General features: G+C 41.1%; 1 protein-coding gene across 1 annotated transcript; it reads left to right on the top strand.

Moving 5' to 3' along the window:
• The first annotated feature begins 10,126 nt into the window (after positions 1–10,126).
• LOC121088615 (ovostatin-like) lies at positions 10,127–16,170 on the top strand. Its single transcript, XM_040594983.1, has 8 exons — positions 10,127–10,297; positions 10,608–10,764; positions 12,272–12,324; positions 13,198–13,218; positions 14,255–14,423; positions 14,971–15,055; positions 15,856–15,896; positions 16,136–16,170. The coding sequence occupies exons 1-8, from the start codon at positions 10,127–10,129 to the stop codon at positions 16,168–16,170; spliced, it is 732 nt and encodes a 243-aa protein (XP_040450917.1).
• The last annotated feature ends 13 nt before the right edge of the window (positions 16,171–16,183 follow it).

Below are 16,183 nucleotides of genomic sequence, written 5' to 3'. Positions count from 1 at the left end.
CTATCTCAGCTAGTCGATAAAAAGGCTCATTTCCACATTCCTTGCAGTCCGTGTCCTGCAACACCTGTGAAGGTCTTTTTTCCACCTAAAGCACCGGGAAAGTGCAGTAATCCTCACCGCTCTTTGAGACTGCAATAAGCACATGAAAACCTGATCCAAAGGATTTTCTTGTTAAAATTCCAGATGAAAAGATATAACGATTGGCAAGAACTTCAGATACTGAACTTTTAGGGTCATGTGAATCGATCAGACATAAATAGTAAGGGTTGCCTCCCACCTCCAAAACCGCTAAATATTTTTTATTAAGTGCCAAATACAACATGTTTATGCTAATTTTTTAGTTTGAACAGAGGCACTACTCTTCTGAATATGAATATTTTCTTATAAAACAAAGTCCTTTAAATGGTCTGCCTGTTTAAAACCTTGAATGATAACCTGATCCTTTCAGTAGCAACACCTAGTTGCCAGCTAAGACTTCAAGACATGCCTCCAGCACAGTGACCAGCAGCATGAAACCTTCAGCACCTTCTGGAAGCTCTTGATCAGTTCTGGAGGCTCTGCCGACCTCATGGCTGATAGTTTTGCCCTGCTCAGTAACCTGTCCCGGAGCAAACATATGCAGCATTACTTACTCTGTTTCACTCTTCTTGATTGCTGCAACTTGTCTCCAACAATTAAGTTGCAGTTTTTCTTTCCTTTAACCTTTATTGCTTGCTGTCGTCATCTATCAGGACTTTTTTCATTGTTGTCTCATGATTTTTTTCACTCTTGTTGACATTTGGTTTGGTTGAATGTGAATGCTTGGAGGGGATTCAGTGACTTACCATTGTTCAAGTTACACTCCTGCTGTTTTTACCTCAAACAAACAGTGATAACATGGACTAGCACAATCTGAGACGTGATCCTGTAAACAGTGGGAATAGTGAAGCCATACATGACCCTAGCTTTCATCGTTATCTAGTCCAGGAAGACTAGGTAAAACTTAGAAAGAAGACACAGAGCACTGAAGTTAAATGAAATTATCTGGGGTAGATTCTTGCTTGTTTCTTGGATGTATGTGACTCTTACCTTTGATTATCAGAAAAGGCCAGCCCATACAAAAAGTGATGGAATGAATTGCCAAAGGTATTCAGAAAAATGTCAGCCTTTTCAACCATTTCAGTAACAAGCTGGTCACTCTCTTCTGATGTTAGCTGCATTCCTGAACGCATGCTTCATGATTTGTAGTCAGTCACAAGTTATGACTAGCAAGCTAGCTAAATAATTATTTTCAAAGTAATTCCAGTTTGCTTCTGGAGTGATGGGGTTACCTGTACCTTTTCTGTCTCTTCCAGGAATATAAAGTCCTGCCAGTGTCAGTGGAGCGCTCACAAAAGAGCTTAAAGAACTGTAAGTCTGTTTGTATAAATGCAAGAAAAAAGAATGACTGAAAGCCAGAGCAAAGGGGAACCAGAAGAATCAAGAAGTCAGAAAAATGCCCAAGAAGCCATCAAAGTGCTATGATGAGGCTGAGGCCTTGCATGCTGGAGGCTGTAAAGAGAGCACATATGGAGGATCCTACAGTGCCTAGTGCTAGTCCGTGTCATCACTGTTAGAGGTTAAAACAATAGACACATAACTCAACCAATGCTAAATGCACCTATTCAGCACAGCACCAGGGAGCTGCCTCTCATGGGCTTTTGGTCTTGTTGTGCCCATCTATTCCTAGAGTCTGGATCCTACCAAAGCCCATCTTTGGAAGTGAAGGAAGTCAGTCTTCCTTTCCACCTCTCTGGGTTTTGGCGGGATTTGGAGTCTGCTGAGCTCCTGTGTGGGACTGGTAGGACCTATGGTTCTGCTGTCACAGCCGAACATGGCATTCAGTTTTGTTCCCAATCAATGCTCTGCCTTAAAAAGAAGTCAGCCGAGTCATGTTTTAATGCTCTGGTTGCTATAGTTAGATGATAAAGTACCTTAAAACTACCATGAATCAACCTCCCCTTTAACTTTCAGTGTGACAAAAAGGTCACCCTGCTGCTTCTGCTTCTTCCAGCTGTTCGTATGGGATCCATCTGCTGCAGGGAACGTGACAGGAGAGACTCTGGAGGCTTTCCTCAGAGGTGTGAACAGCCAAGACTCTGCCACTGCCTCACAAAATAGCAAAGTGCTTGTGTTCCCTTTGGGCTAGCAACTAGGGGTGACGTTAGACAAGGATGTGACACTCCAGTCACTCTACCCAGTGCTCTCCAGCAGACAGTTTTGCCTAGCACTGGTCATTTATGAGGCAGTAGCCCTAAAAAACATGAAGACTTTCTCTGATTCTCTCTTTGCCTGAGGCCAGCTTGTTTGCCCTGAACTGACTCGGAAGCCTCAATTGTTTAGAAAGATAATAGAAGGTAATAAAGAATGACAGCTCTTCATCAAGGGCACATCCTCCAGCTTGTTCTGTACGTTGCTCAGTACTTCAACACACAGCTGCAGTATATATTATCACTGAAGGCGAAGGAGAAATAGCCTTCGTGTGGGGAATGAATCCAAAAACTTTTCAGGCATAAGGTCAGAGGTCGAAGGCACAAACAGGCTCTCCCCAGGGGGCATCCTTAAAGTAGCGCAATTAATATGCTGGGTAAGACAGGAGTATTGTTGCGCTGCCAAGAAGATAATAATAACAGATAAAGGGAGAGAAAGCTGTAGGCCCTCAATAGCATTTGCATGCCTCCCGTAATGTGCCTGGAACAAGTTCAAATTCTGGTATGTCATGATGGAAAGAAAAAGCCTTTGCAACAATAATAATAATAATAAAAAAAAAAAAGATTTAGAAACTAGATGATGGTAAATGGCAAAAAGCTCAAAGTGGTGCCCTCATACTCACAAAGGGACTGTAGCCTCCAACATCTGGTGTTATCAACCAGTTGTGAGAGACTCCTAAATCCATACTCTTTTTCAATTTTGAGCCCTAGCAATATCATGCCTACAAAAAAGAAAGACTAGAAAGAAATGAGAAGCGGTAGCACCTGCTCTTATAGATGTAAGCCTTATTTCTTGGATTCATCTTCTGTGAATGTTTGGTTCTGAAAACATTATTTTACAACCCTGAAGTGACTACACCAGGACCCACACTTCCCTTCTCAGAGCAGCTGTAACAGCCATGTAGTTTCCCCACCCCCCCCAAAAAAAAAAAATAATGCCTGAAAAATTTCGTTTGGCGCAAGTCCATACCACAAAGCTGCATTTGTGTAACCACATCCAAAGAAGCATGCAAAGGCATTACTCCTCCACAGTTCCCTTCTCACAGACAGCCCAACCTGCTGTTCAGAGAGATGATTCATATCTGTTATATCAACAGTGGCTGCAACTCCATGAAAGGACTTCAGGGGTACAATTATGTCAGTAGAATCCCTGTAGCCTCTGTAGCCTGATGGCTGAGATACCCAGGGGAAGAAAAACTTCTGGATAACCCTCTCAATCACTCTGGAGAAGAAGGGCAATCAGCCAGGGAAGGCTACTTCACTGTAAACTAGTGAAGGGAAGGAGAGGAAACAAGAGCAAGGAATGGAGCCTCTAATGCTTATAAATCTGTTGTTACAATGTATTTGTGAGGGTTTTCTGCAGAATGAAATTAAGGAGCAGGCTTTCCATAAAGCAGAGAAAAGTCATTGCAATATGAATGTTTTTAATGCTGCACTTGATGATCTTCAAGGTCTTTTCCAACCTAAAAAAAAAAAAAAAAAAAAAAAAAAAAAAAAAAGCCTCAGACAGCTATTTCTTTCTACATGAGACTGGCACAACTTTTGTCATCCAAACTTAAAGAAAATGCTTCTACCTACAGAGTGCAGAAGTTACAGCTCAGAAAACAGGAGAGTTGTGTGCAGCTGTGGAACAGAAACAAAGGGTTAGGATTTTCCTCGGAGGCTGAAAGGTCAGAGAATGGATTTGGCAGTCTTCAGCATGCTAGAGGTGGCTACTTCAGCCACAAGTACCTTTATGGCAGCCAGGACAGCAAATACATGGCAACATATGTGCAACTTGTGTCAGCTTTTGGTAGATAATTTCTCAGTACCAGCAACAAGCTGATTGCTAGCATAGGAGGTTTAGGGAGGGAGCATGCAGCCAGCCTAGCTGTCCCACCAGAGCAGAGGTCTTAACTAGCTATATTTTTTGGAATTACGTGTCCAATGTTCCCCTCTTTATACTTCTTGTTAAGTATTTTCTCTTCCCCCTCTAATAAAAACCTGATTTACATTTGCAAGAATGAAGAGTGAACTTACTACCAGAGAGTTTTTGTGGTGCTTATTCAGATATTTTATTAATGATCTTTTTACATTTGAACCCAACCTTTGCTGCTGCCTATCAAGACCATGAAGAAAGAAGGCTTGAATAACCTTGGTCCTGTCCGTACAAGGACAGTAAAACTGCAAAATACTCCCCAAAGAGGTTCAGACTAACCTGATATCCTAACTGTACCACTGCATTTATAGCTTAGCCCAAGCCCTGCCAGGTAAAATGTGCATAATCAGGAAAGATAATTTCATTAGTATACCAGTACCCACTCTCAGGCTTGTGCAGGTACAGCAACAGCATTAAAATTCCAGCTTCACCCACCTTTGACTGGCACATTTGCCACCAAAACTGCACAGCAAATACAGTCTTAATACTAGAGCTCACACAGAGCTATTCCTGTTCAGACCTCAGCCTCTTCACATAGGAGAACAAAGGTCCCAATTTTGAAAAGACATTCTGGATGACCCATCCACAATTACATGAGTCACTGGTGTAACAGAATCCTTGCAGTTAGCTGACCTTCACTTACCTTCATCTTTTACACCACTGCTTTCTCCAGGAGAAAATATCATAGACCACTGAAATAAATTACAGCCCCCACTCCCCCCCATTTTGTCAAAAGAAATACCATCACTCATCAAAATCACTGCAAGCTGTGACTGTTCCTCTAGGGGTATACCCTTCTTTTGTTTTTTAAATGAGCTCACCATCCTTTCAGCTTGCAGAGCTGCTAGAGAACTTTGCCAGGTCCCACATGTCCTAGAACAATGAAAGAAATCTTACATGCTTCACTGGAGACCCTATTGACCAAGCAGGACTTTACCTGTAGTTACCATGTTTCAGTATTGTTCCCCAACCACCTGGGCCAAACCAAGCATTTCGACCTTTACTATGCCTAAGCAAATTGTTACAATTTAATCTGCTTGAAGAAGGTTTTATAGGAAGCAGTCGTAGTCAAAGACGTAGATTACTTCAGTGCTTTTCAATTAATTTTCATAGCTGTAATGACTGAGTTTCTTTGTGTTGATCCTCCTTTAAATGCAGCATTTAACCCATTTACAAGAAAGGTGCTGGAGTCTACACCACAAAGATATGTCTACAGGTCTTGCAGACATATCCAGGTTGGCTTCAGAATGCCTGGCTGGTGCTAGGAAGGCAATCATGGACCTCCTCAAAGGGGCTTTGCCAGGAGTCATACCACTGCCTACTGCAGTGCTCAGCTAGCTAGGTCGAAGTTGCTCTGCAAGGCTGTGCACACTCTTACAGAATTACCACTCTCCTCACCTCCACTGCTCCAGTCAAGCACAAAGAATAGTTGGGTAATAACAATAAACTGCAAGAGTAACGAGTAGCGTAATGAAATGAAAGGTGAGCAGCATCAAATACTGCAAAAACAGGAAAAAATATGGTGCTCTGAAGACTACTGAAATTTTACTAGAGCCATTTTCTGACTCCCACAGGAAAGAAATAGGTTCTTTGCAGTGATAGTGCAGAAATCTGAAGCTGGGTCATTCCTTGACACAGAAATCACTGTGACCAATTCTCTATGAAAAAAATTTTGCAGTTGAATAATATTACTATGGTCTATCATAAGACGACAAGCTTTTATTCTTAAAAAATAAGCTTTTATTGATAGAATATATCTAGTAACACAAATAAATCAAACCACAACCATAAAGGTACAATTTTTACAGTCTAACTATGCCTGCAGCAGGGCTGATTAAGTTGCAGAAAGCTATCTATACTCAGCTGGTGGGTCACTTCTTAACAAAGAGAACTAAATCAATCAGCTTATTTTACTGTTGCCAATGCTCCATCTCATTGCTGTCCATCTGCAAACACATAGATCTAGCTGAACAGCGTGCTACTGTTAAACAAGACTAGCTGAGGGCTGAAGTTGCAGCTTAGGTGACACTCAAATTTAGGCTGGCAGACAAATCATTTTGAGTCAAGAATACAAGATAATCCATCTGTACACAGGCATTTCTCCAACATTACTTCACAGTTCATCATATATGTCCAGAAAGATCAATGAGTTCTTCCAGAATCTCCTAGGAAGGAATCATGGTGGTGTTACAAAGCATAGCAGCCTTGAGTCCTTTCTCCAAGAAATCTCAATGGTAGAATAAGGAGAGAATCTTACATACGTTCTACGTGAGTATGTGTGGGGAGGAGGTTTAGGTTAGTGTAGGTGCCAGTCACCTGAATTTATTCTTCTATGAAGAAAGAACAGAATCCCAAAAACAGTCTCCTGACCTGATGATGAGGGAGCATCTCTAATTTCCCTATAGAGCAGTCGCCACAAGCTTCTTGCATACGTACAGATGAGTTAAAAATTAATGGTTAGGATTTGAAGAGCAAGGACATGCAGTCAGGAGAAAAAACAACACAAACCAAACCCAGAAAACCACATTGGTGGTTTGCAAATATCTGTCTAGAAAACAACCCTTTTGTTGTATCAAGTGAAATGTTTGATTTTTCTGTGAATGACAAATGACTATATATTATAGCCAAACAGATGGGATGACCTCTAGCTTCCTTTATTACAATAAGCTGTAGTGGCTTTTTTTCATTTTTTTGATTGCAAACCTATTAGGCCAATAACTTCTTATTCCAGCTCATTGCATTTCTTGTCGGCTTATTTCATTACTAGATGCACCTCCTCCAATCTGGTTAACAGAGGGAGTAAACTAGTGCAGTAAGTTATTTGGATATAATATACATGGACCGTTTTTGTGCTGCATTGGTTACCATTCAGAAGGTGTATATGCACGGAAGACACCATTGTGGCTAATATCCATTCTTGGAAATGTGAGTGTGGCCCTTCTAACCAAAGCTCACTATATTTGAGCTAAAAAACCTGCTCATTATCACAGTGAATCATACACAGCTACCCTCCTCTATCTATACAGCCTTTGAATGTCACCTAACCCACCTGATCTTTTGATTAAGCTTTCCAAAATAGCCTCAGAAAACTTCTTGCTGCATAAAGACGGGCTGCGATGATTATCAAATTGGCTTGTTTGGGATGAATATTGTGTTGCAATAAACTCATAACTACCTGAGAAAGACAGCAAGAGCAGGAATTGTATCATAGGAAGGTCTGGGTCTGAAGAGACCTTAAAGATCATCTAGCTCCAATCTCCCCACTGTGGGCAGGGACATCTTCTACTAGACCAGGTTGCTCAAAGGCCCATCCAACCTGGTCAAGAACATGCAATACCGGTCATCTGCTTTTCTTACAATATCTAGTCAAGTTCAATCTTTCATCAAAGAATTTCTGTTCTTGACAGCTCCTGATGTAGATATCGCATTGCAGAGAAAATCAAGGCTGATCCCTAGTGAAGATCCTGAACTTAGAAGCTGGTGGACATCCTCTTTAACAGAAATGACAGGGAGCTGGGCTTTCAGAGCAGAACATCAGACTGTTGTCTGTGGTCTAAACTACCACAGCATGCCACAGAGACTCTGGGGGACCACCTCTTGCTGCTGCCCTGTTCCAGTTTCATATGGCTTAATACACCTGTGAAAAAATTAAAGATGTAAATGAAGAAAGTTTCACAGTTGCCCTATGTGGCAGGTGCTACCATTACCTGCATCACACACTAGCAAGAAACAAGAAGATACAGTCACACAATGTATCAGGAGATTAGAGAAAAGCATGTTCCCGTGCAGGTACTCTGCCTTTGAAGCCTACAAAGGTCTACAAAATTTAACCATGTTGGTAACATACAGTGGTGGGTTGACCCCAGCCAGCATCCAAACACCCACTCTACCTTTCACTCACAGCTCTTTTCTGGGAAATGTGAGAATAGAAGGAAGATTAAAAGACTAGTGGGTTGAGATAAAGATAGTTTAATAAGGAAAGCAAAACATGCATGTGAAAGAGAAGCAAAAAGAGGAATTTATTCACTACTTCCCATGGGCAGGCAGATGTCCACCCACTTACCAAGAAGCAGGGCCTCAATAGGTGTAATGGTTGCTTGGGAAGACAAACACTGCAACCACAAATGTTCTCCCCTTTCCTCCTTTCCCCCACTTTTTATCAGTGAGCATGATGTCATATGGTACGAGATATCCCTTTGGTCAGTTTGGGCCAGCTGTGTCCCCTCCCAACCACTTGCCCACCCCCAGCCTACCAGCTTTTGGGTGGGGGGTGAGGGGGGTAGAAAGCCTTGACACTGTGCAAGCACTGTTCAGCAACAGCCAAAACACTGGTGGGTTATAAACACTTTTCTAGCCACAAGTGCAAAGCACAGCACCATAGGGGCTACTGTGAAGAGAGCTGGCTTCATAACTTCATCCCAGCCAAACCCAGTGCCAATATGAATGGAGGAAAAACAAATTAGAGTTATCAAACAACTGCTTCCCAGCATTGCTTTTCTTGTGGGCAGCAGAACACAGAATGCTTTATTTTCTCTTGAGAGTACAAGAGAACAAAAGGAGGAGGTAATCCTTCTTCATCTTAAACTAAGGTCTTTGGATGAAAACAGATTATTTTTTTTCTTCCCTAAAAGAAAACAATTAGCTTCCACACAGGTGTGAAAACTAGAAACCTGGGGCACTAACAAATTTACATGGACCCATCAACAGGATAATTTCAAGCTGAAATGAATCAAACTTCAACAACACTAAAAAGTGCTCAATGGCTAAGGTAGAAATAATTAACACCTCTTTCTCTTTGTGGCCTCTATTATTCCATTTCATCAATATTCAAAATATCTATGAAGTAAGGGAAAAAAGAGGCCAATACATTATTTTAAGGAAAATCAGATGTCAAAGTATTGAAAGTTAGTCTACTTCACCCAGACTAACTCAAACAGTAAATTCCAACAATAATAGGGAAAACCCTTAAAAGTTAATCTGGTTTGACAGGATTATTCTGGTTTAGGTAATTTTGTGCTTTTCTGTATTGTGCCAAGCCTCAGTGTAAAACGCAAAGACCCTCACCTTGAAAGCAAGACCACTAAAGGCGTTCTGCACAGACATTCAGAGAACTGCAGTGAAGTGTTACAGTCTGCAGACAGCGGGTTGGTTTAGGTTGCAGTAGGGCTGGGGGAGGTTCTTGCAAGCAGTAGGACAGACTGGGATCTCCACCCCTTGCTGCAATTATAAAGGCACTAACATCTAAGGAAGAAGCCAGGGAGGATTTGAAGGGCTGACTCCCTTTCCTCTGGAGCACTCTGTGAGGAATGTGGCAGAGCTGTTAAACTCGTAGGCAATGAGTTGTTTATGGGGAAGAGAGTTTATCTCTTTCTTCTGTCGCCCAGTGAGAAAAATGTGGCTGAAGTTTCTTTTGACTATTCTTCTCCAGCATGTAACAGCTGCAAAGGAACCTGAGCTGTAAGAACTATCATATTATTACTAATAGTATTTGTGATAAGGCTTTAAAGACAGTGCTAATTAGTGCCACTAATTTTAACTTAACTATTAAATACTGCCATGAGTTATCTTTTATATCAGAAGAGCTAAGTTAAACTGGAATGTGGAAGACAAGAGAAAGTTTCTCATTTAATATGAAGCAGAACTTCTGCCTATTGCAGAACTGTCATAGAAGTTGGTGTGTGTTCAGAAAAGACTGTAGCAGCAGTAACATCTGTGTGCTTTGCTAAAAGCAGCGGGGTCCAGGACTCAGATAAAGGGCAATAGGGCAAGAGCTGGGGGCATTGGCAGAGCTGTGTGGGGAACCCTGGGCTGGGAGCTGCACAGCAGGAGTGAGGGGCACTGGCACAGTGTCCTGTATTTGATCTAATCAGTGGGTACTGAAAAATAACACTTCGTATTTGTTTCATCCTGTTGAGGTTGTTTCTTCTTTATCTATGATGTGATCACTCTGATGTTTGGATCTCACAGGCAGTATGTCCTGATGGTGCCTGCTGTCCTCCAAACTGACTCTCCAGGTCAAGTTTGCCCGCAGTTCCTTAACCTTAACGAGACAATATCCGTCAGAGTCATCCTAGAATATGGTGCTGTTAACACCACTATTTTTGAGAAAACCATGACAGCAAGCAATAGTCTACAGTGCTTCAACTTCACGGTAATTTTTTTTTTTTATTTATGTCCCAACGGAAAAGAAGTGTAAGGAGGGACAAGAAAATCAGAGCAGAGAGCACTGGAGGGGAATAATTAATGGAAGCAATAGGACTTTTTGAAGGAAAAAAAGAAGTGGAGGAGAAATATATAGTAACAGACAAGGAGGTGTTTTTAATAGACATAAGAAATAAGAAAGGTCCAAGAAAGTTGATGAGTTGGGTGTCTCTTTGTAGGACCCCATGCCACAGGTACAGGTTCTGGAGCAAATGACTTCAAGACTGGCAACCTCCCGTTGTTTTTCTATTTCCTTACAGATTCCTCCTCTCCATTCTGCCCCACTGGCTTTCATTTCTTTCTCTGCCAAGGGCACCACGGTCAGCCTAGCAGAGCGGAGGTCAGTGATGATCTGGAACACGGACAGCATCATCTTCATGCAGACAGACAAACCCATCTACAAACCAGGACAGAGTGGTGAATATCTACTTAGTTTATAACATGTCCCTTAAGAAGCAATTTATTCAGATAGAATTTCTCTGCCAGTTACTATTCAGATTAAGCTAGAGTCTAGGCAGCTTCTTCAGAGTTTCTGTTAAAACCATTGCAAGTATTTGCTGTGACGTTCAGAGTCATCTTCAGGATGGCAGGCAACAGTTATCCCATGGTCTCTATTATTTTCTTTGTCCCTTCCTCCTAGCTGACCGAAGAGGGGAGATTTTATTGCTGCTGTTTCATTCCTGGTGACAGGTTAAGGTAGTGGAAAGAAGTGATTAGATTACTACTTAAGTGCCTGACATAAAACAATGCTCCCCCAGGCTTCTGCCTGTGGTGCTGGTCAGCATCAAAGGCAGTCTAAAGATAATGAGTGAAATATATTACTTCAAAATTAACTACAAGTTTTTAAAGACAAAATCATGCTATTTACCTACTGAATTCTGACAGTTTGGGACTTTATATTTTCATGTTGGTTTCTTTCCTGCACTTATGTTATTCCCCTATCTATACTTCTCATCTGGCCATCAAACAGAGCACCATGTATACAAAAAACCATTCATCTAGATCCACTCCTTAATTCATTGCTAGTCTTTAAGGCTTCTAGCACACAGCTAGAACACTAGGAAACACTGTGAGAATACTTCTTTCCACAGGTCAGCCAAATAATACAGCCATTAGACCGGATCAGCTACACTTTAATTAGGGATAAGTTTTATCTATGTAGATGCATAGCATGAAGGAAAGCTTGCCAACCAGAATTTGGTGCCACCAAGGTGTCCACCAAACATGGCTTGATTTTGAGGCAGGGGAAGCAGTAGCCTAATTTCGGTGACGAAAATGTAATGCTTTTTAAGGACATTTTTGACACACATTTTTATGTTTCGCCTTGCACAGTAATTCATCATTCTCCTTTCAGGTTTTGGGTGTTTTGTTTTAGTTGTTTTTTGTTGTTTGTTTTTTGTTTTTTTTTTTTAAAAAAAAGTAAAGAAAGTAAGGGGAAAAAATTGTACAAGATGAGAACAAAGTGGACTAAGAGGAATTACAGTGCATTAGGAAAACCTGACCCTTCACCTAGTTCAAATAATATCTGGAACTTTCATATGTTCAAAGCAACAAACCCTGTTTTAGAGATGAGGAAATGAAGAGGAACAAATCTGCCTACATCATGCAGACGGCCGCTGAAAGAGTTATGGCTATCACCTGAGACTGCCTGACCTGCACAGTGGCTATTCGTTCGGTCATCCCCTTTCTCTGAGGTTAAGCAAACTTTCATGAAAGATTGTGAGAACTCAATGTTGGGGAAAAGTCCCCTTGGCAAAGTCTGTGTAGGATTATTTTACCTTCAAAGGTGTTTTATTATCTGCATCTTGTGCAAATTGAACTGTTTGAAGATCTAGTGAAACTGGGAGTAGTAATGAATGCAAAACATCAGGCTCAGCCAAATAAACTACAGTTAATGCTAACACCCTACTCCTTGTCTTTCCAGTAATGTTTCGTGTTGTTGCCCTGGATTTCAATTTTAAACCTGTTCAGGAGATGGTGAGTGACCAGTAACATTCCCCTGTATTTACAATTGCTGGGAGACAACCTTTTCTCAAATTTTAAATAAACAGTTCTGTGGATAAAGTGAGATATTGGAGAGACTAAATGCTAAAGAATTAGCGTGATTTTCTAAGCAATGCTATAACCCACCCTTATGTTAGGGTCACAGGGAAGATTGCAAGTGTGTAGCAGGTTGGATTCCTGACTCCTGCTACAGCTGGGAAAGAGGCTCAAGAACCCCTCAACTTTGTTGATGCAGACATTATTTTAGCTCTGACCAGAAAGTCCATGGCTCAGTCTCTTGCTATCACTATTCAGCAATTGTTGCTTGCAAAAATTGGTGTGTCACCCACCAGTACTTTGTTGATTTTAGAAATGGGGAAATGAAAATGAAAAGTTGCTACCACAATTGTTTATCTCATCAGAGGCACTCCTCACTGCCAGCAAGCTGTCTTCATGCTCAGAGTACATAAATCAAGAGATAGGTCTTTACTGGCCTCCTCTTATGTGGTTATAACCAGAATACAGCACTGTGTTACTGCAAGAGCTGGTGCTAATGAGCAGAGTGAGGATGTAAGAGCAAAGGCCAGATCACCGTTTCATGCGTCTCTAGAACTCAGCTGCTCTGGGGTTGCACTAAATCCAGTATGATCAGAACCTGCCCCAACATTCTCATTTCATCTCTTTCCTTTATGTGATCTTATTGAAGTAAAACTGCTATTAAACTGATCAAAATACGAGCTGAGGATCTCTGATTACTGGTATTATACTGATTATAGGTTATACATTTCTCACAGTCCGGGGGGAAAATAATCTGTGTTTGTTCAGCCATCTAATCTCTTCTCCTATTTTGTTTTTTTCCTCTTTCAGTACCCCTTGATTGCAATTCAGGTAAGGATTTTTCTCTTTGCACTGTATTATGTATCTAAAGATAAAACCTAGGGCACATGTGCTTACACTGGTTTGTATGTGTCCAAATCTTGCCTGTGAGTGCACTTGCAAAAATTAACAGAAATTTCATAAAATCCCAGGATGTTGTTTGAACCTTACTCACATGGAAAGCGTACCTATATTCATTCCAGAAGTCAAAAGCTGTACCGTTCTTTTGCCTGCCTTTCACTCCCCTCCACCTCTTCCAGTTTGCCCAACTTATTTTGGAGTATATCTTTTCATAACTCAAGTGCTGCTCAGAACTATGAACAAAGGTAGGCTGTGGATACGATTACTAGCTATGTTAACACTTCCATGTCATTTTGTGGTGATTTTTAAAATAGCAATCGCAGTCCACATCTAGATATAATTCTTACAAGTTTTCATGTTACACCTTGAAGTCACTTGACTATTTTGTTTGCAGTGAAACCTACATATTTTGAGCTTTACATGTGTTTTTCTGCAGCCAGAAGACTTCAAAGTCTTTAAAGACTTCAAGTAAATGGTGTGAGCAAGTTTTCTTTAGTCTAACTAGCATACCATAGACTAAGAGGCAAATGACACCCCAGTGAATACAGAAGAAATACTTACTTACTTACTTCTTCTGGTAGCTGAAAAAAACAGCTGGGGTTGCTAAAGGCCAAGATGCGCATGGAACAAATGTGAAGGTTTTCTTTCTCTCCCCTCTTGACACAAAACTAGAGCAACATATACTAAAGAGCAGGGGAAAGCAGTATTGTGCAACTTCTCTTGATGACTGAGGCTAATACCTAGGCTGGCACAGGATGCCTAAATCAGATATCAGAAGATGAGAATCTAACAGCATTAATAATCAGAGTACAAAGGCATAATTTGTCTTAGTGCATATGCATTAAGCAACTTCTCCAACGAGTTAAAGAACTTGCCCTATTTTCTTCTTAATTTCTGGTTTTGTGTGAGAGTAGCAAAATATTTCCAAGGCAAACAAACTGTGAGTCTGTGTTCTTTTTTTCTTCAGGATCCACGGGGCAACAGGATCTTTCAGTGGCAAAATGTGACATCGGAGATGAACATTATCCAGATTGAATTCCCACTAACTGAAGAGCCTGTCCTGGGGAGCTACAAAATTATCATAACAAAGAAGTCAGGAGATAAAACGAATCACTCATTCCTTGTGGAGGAATATGGTAAATGCCACAGTATGTTTTTATTCAGAGTAGAAAACATTATTAGAGATGAACTCCTATCAGTCAATTCTTTTGACTGTTAAAACTTCAAAACATCTCCCTGGCAAATGCAACTTCAATTCGTTGTCATTAAGAAGGGAGAGGGGGGGAAAGAAGAGCAGTAAAAAGACAAAGGGAAATCAACCATTTTTCACAGATTCAGCCAGAAAATAATCTACATTACAAATCAATACGTTGGCTGCAAATTTCACTGTGACAAACTAACCTTCATCCAGCCACATCCATGAGCTTTCTTGGCCAAAGCTCTGCAAGGCATCTAGACATGACAGGATTCACCTCAGTCCTGACTGCTCCTCAAGTCATTGTAGAAATACTTTAGTGAGCCTTCGCAGGTCAGGCCACTTCTTGACCATTTTGGCACCCCAGTTCTGGGGTCCCATTCCATCTGTGACTAACAGTGATGATACAGCCTCATTTTCTCTCTTCTTAGGAGGGCCTGCAAGTTTGCAATGTGCCAGTATCTTTTTCTTTTCATTCTTTGTCCTAGTGTTGCCAAGATTTGATGTCACAGTCAGTGCACCAGAAAGACTGACAGTCTTGGATTCAGAGTTCACAGTGAAAGTCTGTGGAGTGTAAGTATCAGGTGCAGAGTGGTTAGGAAATATGCTGAAGAGAAAGAACTTCCCAAGGACCGGGGAATAAAACAAGGTTTAGAGAAGAGACCAAAATAAACAGGTCCTCAGAAGAGGCTGGTCAGAGTGGACTTGGTGGTTGGAGCTTTCATTTACTTGTGTACTAATTTCATTTTATTGTATGAATATTGTCTTCCAACTAGTGTTTAGTGGGTCGAATAAATCTTTTGAGAAATCCCCTGTTAAAGCAGGATGTGTTCACTCCCAATAACCTACTTCAGAGGGAGACCTTCATACAGCTGAGCAGCATCTTTAAATTCTAGCAGGCATCCTAGGGTTCCAGCTGTCTTTAACTCCTCCTCCAAGCTGAACCCTCAGCCTGACTTACTTACTCACCAGGATCTTGTAATTTAGAATCCAGGGGAGATCCTGATCTCTTTGCAGATATAAGGAGTTTTGCTTTGATTTCAGTAAGTCTAGAATTCCAGCTTAAGCTGAAGAGTGGAGACAACAGTCATAATTTGGTAGGTAGCCATGTCTGTTCATCATGCTTATAGAGGTATTTATTTTTATCTTTAAGATATGGATTTGGTTCAGGGGTGAAATAGAACTCATTAAGATTTCACTTCCTGAGTGGTATTATCTTTCCGTAACAGCAGGAGAGTTAAGGAAAAAGCCTGTGAAATTATTCCATTCTCTGGCTTCCCAGCTCACTGCTTATCCTGGATCTATTCCTGCATATGTTATCTTAAGTCAATTATTCAAGCATCAGCTCATGGACTTGTTTCCTCTTCCCCTAGGTACACCTATGGCCAGCCTGTTGAAGGGAAAGTCCAGCTCAGTGTGTGCAGGGATTTTGATTTATACGGGAGGTGCAAGAAAAGCCCAGTTTGTCAATCATTTACCAAAGATGTATGATACATGATTATTATTCCTCTTTGTGTTTGTCTTCTCCTATGTTCTTGCTTCTCTGCCTTCATCACTCTGTCTTGGATGCTTCACTTCACTCTACTCATCTGTTTGCTTGGATCACTAGCTAGGGAATCAGGGCACCTCATTTCTCTTTTTGGTTTCCTACAGGCCTGAAGAAGAACTGGCATGTTCCTTCTTCTTGACTCAGTTTCCCAT

Source organism: Falco naumanni, chromosome 5 (assembly GCF_017639655.2).
Source record: "Falco naumanni isolate bFalNau1 chromosome 5, bFalNau1.pat, whole genome shotgun sequence".
Taxonomy (NCBI): domain Eukaryota; kingdom Metazoa; phylum Chordata; class Aves; order Falconiformes; family Falconidae; genus Falco; species Falco naumanni.
The sequence above is the reverse complement of the archived record's forward strand: the minus strand, read 5'-3'. Positions and strand labels throughout refer to the sequence as shown.

Excerpts from the sequence above, each read along its gene's own strand:
- LOC121088615 (XM_040594983.1), top strand. The coding sequence starts at position 10,127 with ATGGTGCCTGCTGTCCTCCAAACTGACTCTCCAGGTCAAGTTTGCCCG. Across the intron at positions 12,325-13,197 it reads TTAAACCTGTTCAGGAGATG|TACCCCTTGATTGCAATTCA; the intron begins GTGAGTGACCAG and ends TTCCTCTTTCAG. Across the intron at positions 14,424-14,970 it reads ATTCCTTGTGGAGGAATATG|TGTTGCCAAGATTTGATGTC; the intron begins GTAAATGCCACA and ends TCTTTGTCCTAG.